General features: G+C 37.7%; 2 protein-coding genes across 2 annotated transcripts in view; one reads left to right on the top strand and one right to left on the bottom strand.

Annotated features, from left to right (window-relative positions):
- The first annotated feature begins 3,569 nt into the window (after positions 1–3,569).
- Positions 3,570–6,147, top strand: TRIM59 (tripartite motif containing 59). The gene is made up of 2 exons (XM_072408046.1): positions 3,570–3,651; positions 4,123–6,147. The coding sequence occupies exon 2, from the start codon at positions 4,126–4,128 to the stop codon at positions 5,323–5,325; it is 1,200 nt and encodes a 399-aa protein (XP_072264147.1). The 5' UTR covers positions 3,570–3,651; positions 4,123–4,125; the 3' UTR covers positions 5,326–6,147.
- A 2,664-nt stretch (positions 6,148–8,811) lies between these two features.
- SMC4 (structural maintenance of chromosomes 4) overlaps positions 8,812–10,909 on the bottom strand; it is a 26,791-nt gene continuing 24,693 nt past the window's right edge. Inside the window, 2 exon segments of the mRNA XM_072410141.1 lie at positions 8,812–10,098; positions 10,647–10,847. Of these exon segments, the coding sequence (XP_072266242.1) occupies positions 9,928–10,098; positions 10,647–10,847 (372 nt within the window). The 3' untranslated portion in view covers positions 8,812–9,927.

Here is a 10,909-nt window from a genome sequence, read left to right as displayed (position 1 = left end):
TACCTATTTTAGTGTAAATAAGCTTAAAAATTGATCAACAAAAAATTTGTTCAAAATTCTTTCCCATTGTAATCAAGGCAGCATAACCAGTGAAGGAGCAGCTAAGGACTGAAGAAGTCATCTTTATGAACTGTCTTGAATGTTTCTTGTCAACACCTCACCATATAGAATAGCCCAAAATGTTGTCACCCCCTCACTCATTTTTGCTCTGCATGGGATTTCAAAAAGCATCTGCTACAAAGATTCTATTAAAACAAAGGATTGCAATTGTATTTAAAACTAACTTTAAGCACAAAGGTCTGTACCATAGCAACATGCTACAGCGCAGGACCCTGCTCTTTATGTGCAAGAGGTGGTCTTTGTGCTTAAGTCTGAAACCCCCTGTAAAGTTAGAGCTTTTAATTAGGGGAGTGCAGGCTAATTGCAGAGCTCTTGTTCTGTATAGGCAGGAAGTATTTGTGAGTTGGCATCCAGGGTTTTGCCATAATGTACATGTGTGCATGGATTATTTCTAGATTTTAATGTCAAGCAACCCCACCCCCAGCTCGGTAACACATACTGCTGGCTTATTCACCCAGTTGTCTTCCAAGTCAGGGTGGAAAAACTCTCATGCTTACACATGGTGGTAGCTATTTCATGGTGTCATGAATGTACACCTGGCTCAATGTGTAGGGGGTAAAAAAAAAAAAAAAAGGGCAGAAAACTTTTGACAAGTTTCAAGAAAACCGAGTGCTTTTATTTAGCCATTTCCTACTAAGCTGGCCCTGGAATTTGTTACCACTGCTCCCTGTTTTCAGGACAGTTCTGCGCCCTGCTTCAAATTGCCTGCATTGCAGAGATTCAGTAATGCAGATAGAAAATTGGATATGTATTTATATATATATATATATTTTTTTATAAATATTGGGCAATGCAGAAATGTCTGTCCCTCTCCTTGTCTTTTGGGGTATTTCTGAATGTAAAAATTTAAGGCAGTTTTATGTCATCATTAGCAGTAAAGATATTTACCTTTTTCTTCATATATATATGAAATATAGATCAACCTAAAATCCTTTCTGTCTGGATTGTCATCATTTCCCAGTAGATTGGCATCTGAACACAATTAGGAAATGTTACTGATGTGAAATCCTGCAGCTTGGCTGATAAATAAGGTTAAACATAATAAAGTACAACCCCATAGAACAGAATGAGCACTGTGTGTTTATTGCTCATTTATTAGTCTGCCTCTCTTTGTTGCTGGAGACAATAATAAGAAATCATTTCCATCGATGAAAATTGCATGTGTGTACAGAGATGAAAGCTTTCTATGGCTGAACAGGAATAATTGAAACTTGCCTATCTACCAGTCCTTTACCAGATTAATTAATCCCCAGCAGTTGTGAAGTACGCCCTTAACTATAAAAAGGTGAACCAGATGTGCAGGCTTTATACTGGAGTGGTGAAGGCGGAGGAGAGCTACATGCCTCTAAAGTTCTGTACACATAAAACAATTTTAGATTGTTTATAATCACCTCTGGCACATATCTACTGTGTGTGCAGGTGTCTTCCAACCTCGTATAAGGGTCATCGCAGAAGTGTTTCGCGTATCACATCAATAATGACTGATAACAGCCGATACTATTCTGAACTCTACTGATGTCTCCCATCCTGCACAGCTCTCCATAGATGAGAAAAGGGTGCTACAGGCTAAATCTATATGGTATTGGGTCCAGAATGGCTAAGCATCTCTTTTTTGGTGTTGGACATGTTACCAAAGTAATAAAAGTGGAACACAGAGTCAGGAAAGAGAAATCCCAAAAGATGTTTGTCTATCCACAGTCATAAAGGTAAACACTTGAGGATGGAATAAATTACCGGTAGTATAATGGTTCTTTTGTATTACGCAATGGAAGACACAATGATATACCTAATAACAACTCCTAGGGTAGTGTCCTATTGGATGTTGTTAACAATTGTTGGGATGTGGCATTAAATCTATACACCTATTGCTGCTTTAACCATACTATATCTATAAAACAGCCTAAAAGTGAGACAGACAAGATGCAACAGTCACATACACATAATAAAAGATTTCTTATAAAGGAAATGGGGGGAATTTGCTATAATAGGGTCCACACCAGTCCAACCTGAAATGCGTTTTAATCCTGCCTTACATTAGCCAAACAAAATGTAATTGTTTTTAATGGCACTGCAACCCATTACCATGTGATGTGGTCAAGAAAAATGATTTCCCCTCTGTTCCTGTACCTATGACAACTTAAAATATTTGGGGATTCTACTGTTTTTTGTATCAGAGGCAATGTCCACCAAAACCATGAAGAAGGTGAGTACCCCTAGCAGGGATGCATTCTGAGACAAAGACATGTCAGGGGTTCCAACTACAAACACTTTGTCACTGATTGCAGCCTTGTTCATTGTAAATGAGCCTCCAGACAGTAGGAGCACACCACTTCCTATTGGGAAGACCGATCAGCTCTGTCTGTGCACAGGGTGACCGTCTCCTCCATGTCTTGTTTTAGGTGTTTTGAAAGCAGAGCATTATGAAAGGGTTTTTTAATCAGTGGCTATGTATATTGAAAATTAGCAGGGTTTTTGCCCACCTGGCCTCTTCCATGCCAAAATTCCTTGCTTCCCCCCTTTCTTCGGAACACTGCTCTGACTTTTCCCCCAAATATCCATCCATGAACTTTATGTGTGGCAAGGGAAAATGAAAGTCTGCAGGACACCCTACCAGCAAGGGGAATGAAGGAATGGCCTTTTGGTTTGTTTCAAAGGGGTTTTGCTTTTCAATATAAGTCAACAGAAATGCAAATTCAGCGTGAAGATGACCAAATCAAATCAGGAAATAAACTAGAGGTCAATGCACCTACTAAAAAATTCTGAATGATCCTAAAAGTAGCATTAAAAAGCCCAAAGCCCATTGACACAGACCGTACAGGGCTTTGCAGAACATTACTCCCTGTGGCCTGACATGCAGCATCTTCGCACAGGTACAGAAGCCACATAGGGAGCAATGGCAGATCATACCTGCAGATGAGCTTTACCTGGATTTACTTGGATTTTACTCCTATTGCTGCACACTTTACAGCCACAGGGAATCTGTCATGCATTGCGCTTCTTAATAAATTCCACCTATGACTGGACAACAAAGACATCAGAGCCATTCTAAGGGGCACAATGACATTTATTGGGGATATTATGTACTGCCATTGCACTAATCTTATGAAAGCAAACAGAATGTTTAGATTTGTCTATCCTTTCATGTAAAGTGAGAATTCAGGTAAGCTCTGATATATACTACTAGTGATGGCAGCCTGTGTATTTATACCTCTGTAGAATAACATGCTCGGGACATCGCTCATACAATCCCTAACCTGGAAAGACACTCCTCCTCGGTAATACTGATGACTCCAGCACTGCAGTCACCCCAGCAGCAGGACGCTGTTTACTTATGAAATGACAGCAGCGGCGCCATCACTAACACTCCGCCTGCTTAGATTTGAAATGCGCCTCTGCCATTGGCCGCCCGCTGCTTGGAAGCAGTGCGCATGCTCAACACAGGGCGGATCGCCGGTGAGACTGGCACACTTCAGTTTGTAGCGATCAGTAGGAGAGAGAGAGGAACGGAGAGAACACCTCAGCCGCTGCCAGGTGAGGCCTGCTACACTACCCGGTGTATTCCAGCATGGGGAGTGTACCCTGTGTGCAGAGACATACACCGACTGCACCTCTGTCATATGTAACTTACCTTCCCTCCTGTGTAACTTACCTTTCCCCCCGCACTTCTCTCCTCTGTAACTTACCTTTCCCCTGCACTTCTCTCCTCTGTAACTTACCTTTCCCCCATATGCCATGTCTTTATTCCTTTTCCCTTAGACATGATTTCCCAATCCTTCAAAGTTACCACAACCTAACCATATTCATTAATATGCACTTTTGATACAGCAAACACACAGCCTTTACTGTTTTGAACAAACTTTTTTTTAATTTCTTACATTCACTGGTATATTGTGATCAAATGTAGCCATTTAAATATCTTTCTGTCGGTTTTACAAATTTAGAAATGTTCAAATGTCTATTAGCCAGGGTTTTTCAAGTTGTTATTGTCTGTTCATTTTTCAGACAATGGACCATTTGATAGAAGACCTGACATGCTCAATTTGTTTTAACATATATGAGGATCCTCGAATTCTAAAATGTTCACATACATTTTGCAAAATCTGTTTGGAAAATATAATCAGGACCTCTGATAGCTATTTATGGAGAGTTTCTATGGGGGGACTAAAATGTCCAACTTGCAGAGGAATTACAAATCTTTCCACAGGAGTTCATACTCTGCCTATAAATTTTGCCCTCAAATCCATCATTGAAAAGTTTAAATCGACCAACAACCGATCCAGTGTTAGAACCTGTCCAGAGCATCGGGGAGAACCATTAGATCTGTTTTGTTTTAAAGACAGAAAGTTAATCTGTGGTCAGTGTTGTGAAGTGGGACAACATCAAAACCATCGTACTGAAGATCTAGAAGTAGCTTACAGAACAGAACGAAAGACAGCGTCTAAACTGTTGTCTACTCTCCGTGAGAAAAACACAACAGGTGTATCTGCAGTCATCGAAGCATTGGAAGAACAGCTGGAGGAATGCAGAACCATTATTCAGGAGGATAAGAAAGAGGTGGTGACTTTTTTTGATAAAACAACTGAAATTTTTGAGCAGAAGAAACAAGATCTTCTTGCAGCCTTAAATGATCTTGACCAAAAAATAATTGATGATTATGCTCCAAAAATTGAGGCAATGAGACAAATACAAGATGAAGAAGAGGATCTTATATCTTTGACCAGTACCACACTTGATGAAGGATCTCCCCTTGTATACTTAGACAATATCCACACCATAGAAAAAGGGATAAAAGCTCTGAAAAAACAGCAGTTATGTTCTGTCCAGGCTGTTCAAATCTGGCCCAGAGTTGGCCAGATATTGAGAGATCAGTGGGTTAAAAGCCGGATTATTGATGCTCATAGGCAGCCCACTCCTACATTTAAATTTAGGTGCAGTGCCAAACGTAATTCTAATTATTCATTCAGTTGGATTTTACTTGCAATCCTTTTCTTTTCTATAATGGCAGTACTTTGTTTTCTCTATTCAGATATGCTGTTCAAAAATAAAACTTGGTGTGGGAAGTATCTTTTGAAAACTATGGAACCAGTTTTTGAAAGTTTTGGGATTCAGATCTTTACAGTCAAGACAACTTCTCAAAGAATGGCACAATCAGTGTTTGACTTTGTTTCTTTTTTATATTCTCAACCCAGCACTTACTTTTCTTAATATGGACAATCTCACACAAGAAATGTGGTAATTATTCCTGAATAATTACTTCAGTATGATTCAGTTTTAAAAGTATCCTATACAAAGAGAAATACATAGGTTGCCTTTTTTAAACCTGCTTGTGAAGAAAGCTAGTTGCCTGTCCATCCCCAACTCTATTACTTGAAAAGCCTTTCAAATTAGAAAACGAGTAGATTATACTAATTTTATTTGGCCACAGTACTGTAAAGCACAATTGTCATTACTATGGGCATTAAAAAGTCTTAAGGTATTTTAAAGTGCAACTAGATTGTAAGCTCTTTTGGGCAGGGTCCTCTCCTCCTCTTGTGTCACTGTGTGTACCTGTCTGTCATTTGCAACCCCTTTTTAATGTACATGTCTGCGTAATATGTTGGTGCTATCTAAATCCTGTTTATTATTGATGATAATAATAATAATAATAATAAATATAAATGCATATAATAACTATGACTATAATAACTACATTTTATTTGGCTGCGGTACTTTAACCATTTTAGCTCCTGTATAGACTAGCACAATTTTTACATTTCTGCTATAGGCCTGTTTATTCCCCAATACCTTTGTCTTTCCATAAAATTACAAAGTAATACATATATTGTTTTTAGGACTTTTTTTTTTGTTCGTTTTGGTGATTATCTTGCAGAAAATCTTTTTATTTGTTATGCAATCCAAAGAGAAAATACTTTTCTGTTACTGTATTAAAAAGTAAATTTTATATTTTTTGTTTAAAATGACACTAAAATGATGATTTTTGTAATATATAGCTTTGCAGTTATTTACAAATAAATTAAAGGTGTTTTTTCTCAGTTGCATTTTTAATTGAGATACTAAGAAAATAGATAAACAAACTGAAAAATAAATGAAAAAAATGTAAATAATAATGGTTTGAAGAAATAACAAAATAGCAAGAATAAATATAGTTAAGGAAATACAGTGAAAAAAGAAATTATTAGGGATGATTATGATAGCCTGCCAAAGGTCCAATGTGACAAAAGAAAAATTTATTTTGTAAGTAGAATCAGTTTACATATCTAGTTGTCTGAGATTCAAGATAATCCGAACTCTTAAAACCTCCAACCCAGTCGTACAGGTGGGGACAGACGGTAAGCATAAAAGGTTGTCCTTTTATACTTACCTGCAAGATGCTTAATAAGCTCAGCCAGCATTATCCCAAACAGGCCTGTGAATGAGGTTTTTGTGAGCATCCTTCTTTGAACTCTGGTTGGCAGACCAGTATCCAATGTTCAATACCAATGTCACTAGTGGTCCTGTATCTAGAACTAAATAAAAAAATCCACATACTGACCAATGGCGATGCTAGGCCCAAGCAACAATCTAGCAATAGCACACAAGTCTGGCTGACTCCTCAGCCCTCCGGTTTGCCAATGGATGGGGATTCCTCCAGTGAAATAAGTCTTGTTGATATATTGAAGCATCTACCATGGGAGGACAACTTTTTATTTTTGTTTTTTTTTATGAAAGACATCTTCAAAAGGGTTAGCAGATGGAGAAACACTTTGGAAAAGTAAACATCTTGGTAGGAAAATGCCATTTCATTTGGTAAATAAAAAAAGAAATCACAAGTTCGATGTGTGTGGGGGGGGGCTAGGTATACCAGTAAGAAAGTTGCAGGAAATACATTCTCTCCTGTCACATTTAGATTGCAAAGACTACCATGCAGCCCTGAATGAAAATTGTATCATCCAGGAAGAGGAAAGTAGAGCCCTGGGGACATATCCTAGACTGCTTAATGGGCAAAAGCTATGAGGTGAACAGGTGACCACTCCTCTGCACATGGGCACTGACAAGGGTCATCCCTTAGTCTGTATATTGCTTTTTACCCTGGTATTTTTTTCACTAACTATAACTTCGTTATAGTTATGCTTTAAAGGAAAAAGCTCCAACTATGTCCATAGGGTTTTATATCTGGGATATGTTTACTTCGCCAGTGGTTGAACATGATGGACCTATGTCTTTTTTTAACCTAACCTACTATGTAAATATGTTACTTATTTTCTGGATACCTTAAGCTTGTGTATTCCTTTAAGTCTTAAATAGCTACTCCTGACAAAGGTAGCTATCCCTGCTGCAGTCTCTTGGACAAAAAAACAAAACAAAAACCCCAACATCTTCTAAGGCCAATATACACCCGTCAGTTCCATTAACAGATGCACCAAGGCAAAGCAGTACAGGTAGTCCCTGGGTTACATACGAGATATGTACTGTAGGTTTGTTCTTACGTTGAATTTGTATGTAAGTCAGAACAGGTACATTATTTTGATATATACAATTAGGACAGACTTTTTACCCTGGTATTTTTTTCACTAACTATAACTTCGTTATAGTTATGCTTTAAAGGAAAAAGCTCCAACTATGTCCATAGGGTTTTATATCTGGGATATGTTTACTTCGCCAGTGGTTGAACATGATGGACCTATGTCTTTTTTTAACCTAACCTACTATGTAAATATGTTACTTATTTTCTGGATACCTTAAGCTTGTGTATTCCTTTAAGTCTTAAATAGCTACTCCTGACAAAGGTAGCTATCCCTGCTGCAGTCTCTTGGACAAAAAAACAAAACAAAAACCCCAACATCTTCTAAGGCCAATATACACCCGTCAGTTCCATTAACAGATGCACCAAGGCAAAGCAGTACAGGTAGTCCCTGGGTTACATACGAGATATGTACTGTAGGTTTGTTCTTACGTTGAATTTGTATGTAAGTCAGAACAGGTACATTATTTTGATATATACAATTAGGACAGACATTTGTCTCAACATAATATTAGGCAGCATGGTGTAAGTTACTGTATAAAATCCTCATTGTGAATTAATCACAAAGCAAAAAAAAAAAAAAATCTTTTTGGAGCCTAAACATTCATTAACTTCTGGAGCAAGCTGTTCTTTGATATGCAAAAAGAAAACAACTGCAGAGTTTGTCTTGGTCATTAAAGAGTTACAAGAGGCTGCAGAAAGAGCTCACCCCTCTAAGATCACCCACAACTTCTGCTGTGTTTAGCCAGAGATTTCTTCTGCAGGTCATGCAAACTGTCCCCCCTCCAGCCGTCATGCTCAGAATTAGCAGGAAAGCCCATTGGTATGTCTGTATGTGCTTAACCTAAGGACTACCTGTACACACATGATAGCAGAACCAATTTGCAACAGCTAAAACCTCTGATGTAAATACGTTGCAGCACATAACACACATCAATAAACAGCTGTGCATACTCAGAAAAGGTGATGGTTATCCTTTGTTTTGGTGCCGCAAACTACCTAGGTGTAAATAAGCCCTTAATATTTCATTTTAAGCTGTGTTTTTCTAAGCCTGCTAGCTACCTAATTGAAATAATTCAATCCTGATTTGGATGATTCCATTCCTGGCAAAACACAAAGCACATAAACATTGTTTGCAAAGCAAATACATCTGTAGGGACGTTTGCAAAGATGGAAACATAATAAACACATTAGATACCGGGTGCTTTTATTAGAAAGAAGTTTTTGTAGAAAAGTATATACAGAGACACACAAACATATACATACTTTCACACAATTCGGTCTCATGATTTAAATAACTGATTTGCCAGGATCACTGTGGGGGTGCAATACAACTGTACAGAAATATTTTGGGCTTACCCAAATTGACAAAAAAATTTTTGGATAAAGTTAGGTTTTAAAAGAAATCTCTCACAATACAGCTTGGCTGCCATTACCAAGTGTGCAGATTAAAGGTTCAGAGTTTATTTGTGGCACACACGTTTCAGATAAGTACTAGCTAATATATATATATATCATATAAATACCAGGATCTGCAAACCTATAAGGCAACTAACAGCAATTGTACTCAAGAAATTTCATTTGTGAGAAGTTTCCTATACAGGAATACAGGTCAGCCTACTGCAGCCTAGAGCTCCTGTAAAGCATGCTGGTAGTGATGCCATCTTCTGTCCACCCAAATAATCTAGGAGTTAAAATATAAACTATCCATTGATGCCCGGGGGGAGGGTTCTGCTAAACGAAGACTGGCTACACCATCATAGCCATAGCCTGCTGGCATTTTAGACTTAGAATGACATTTTTTTTTTTTTTTACAAATGCTAGTGTGGAGTGGATTGGGAGGAACTGAGGCATAGTGGCTGGATCTCTGCATCTGGACATCCTTTTCATCCCAGCTTTACAGCTAAGGTTACTGTGCCTGCACTTGGCAGGTCAGGCAGTTAACACTCTACATTGGTACAGAACATGCTTGACAATCTCTGCTACTCTGGATAGGCCGGGGAGACCAAATACATTGAATTGGAAGGTCAATGGACAAAAACAGAAAAAATAAACATGCGCACAAACATAAGTTTAAACATTTAAACAATAGAAGAAAAACTAAACTGCAAGACGGATCCTGCTTATAGGTTTTCCACATGTGGAAGTATAGTATATTGTAAAATTAGCAGCAAGAATAAAGGAAAACAAAAAAAGAAAATGGGGAGGAAGGTACTGATGCATGTCCAAAATGTTTTTTTGTTAATGTCTGACAGATTTCTTCATCTTGATAACTGGTATCCTTTCCCTCCTTGAGCCATTTGTACTCAGTGGGCAGCAGATATTTCAGAAAGTCCTTTCAATGCGATAACTTTAGGATTTGTTGCCACGCTTTTTGTTGTGTTATGAGTCTTATAAATACCAATAAGTCTGTCAGCAATCTCAAACATGTTGTTCCGCAATGATATAATGATGAACTGAGCGTTTTTAGTTTGCTCCTAAAATAAAATAGGGGGAAAAAAACCATCAGATAACTCATACACTGCATAAAAAGATTATAATGTTTTCACTGGCGTACAAAAAGATCAAGAATTAAAAAAAATAACCCAAAGTCTAACAAGCAGAATATGTAATTCTACGCCTGTAGAAATACAGGCTGTACAGAGACTAGGATGAGGTCACTCCTCTAACTGATTCACCTGAACGTGTAAAACTGCACTACAAATCATTGAGCTCTGTATACTGGCTTTGTACTTAAGTAGCAAGCAGAAACTTGAAAACTGTAAAAATGAGCTCAGAGCTTCACCTGCTGGCCACATTTAAAAAAACATTTATTATTTAAAATTCAGTTGATTAATTGATCAAAATAGAGAAAGAGCACTTTAAAAATTGTAGTTTTTGTTAGTTCTGGCCAACTGTTTAAATATGTTATTTCAGGACTGAAAATAACTAAAATTCCTTTTTTTGAATAATCCCACTGTAGATGGTTGCTCTTAAAAACAACTCACGCACAATTACTATATATCAAATACAAACAGCTACTTACATAAATATAGAATGCCACAATAGACACATTTTTGAAGTCTATAGCTGCATCAATCTCATCCATAAAGTACAGAGGAGTTGGTTTGTAATGGTGAAGAGCAAACACCAGAGCTAAGGAACTCAATGTCTTCTCTCCCCCTGACAAATTAAATATCTTCTTCCAACTTTTCTTTGGTGGTCTCACACTAGAGTAAAAAGACAAAATAAAAAAAAATTAAGCCAAAGAATAGAAAATACACCGTGGAAAACAGATATGTGTCTGTG

Source organism: Pyxicephalus adspersus, chromosome 4, assembly GCF_032062135.1.
Source record: "Pyxicephalus adspersus chromosome 4, UCB_Pads_2.0, whole genome shotgun sequence".
NCBI lineage: Eukaryota > Metazoa > Chordata > Amphibia > Anura > Pyxicephalidae > Pyxicephalus > Pyxicephalus adspersus.
Note: the sequence above shows the minus strand (reverse complement) of the source record. Positions and strands in the feature narration are given on the sequence as shown.

Bases quoted from the DNA above. Each gene is read 5' to 3' on its own strand.
- TRIM59 (XM_072408046.1), top strand. From the start codon at position 4,126: ATGGACCATTTGATAGAAGACCTGACATGCTCAATTTGTTTTAACATA.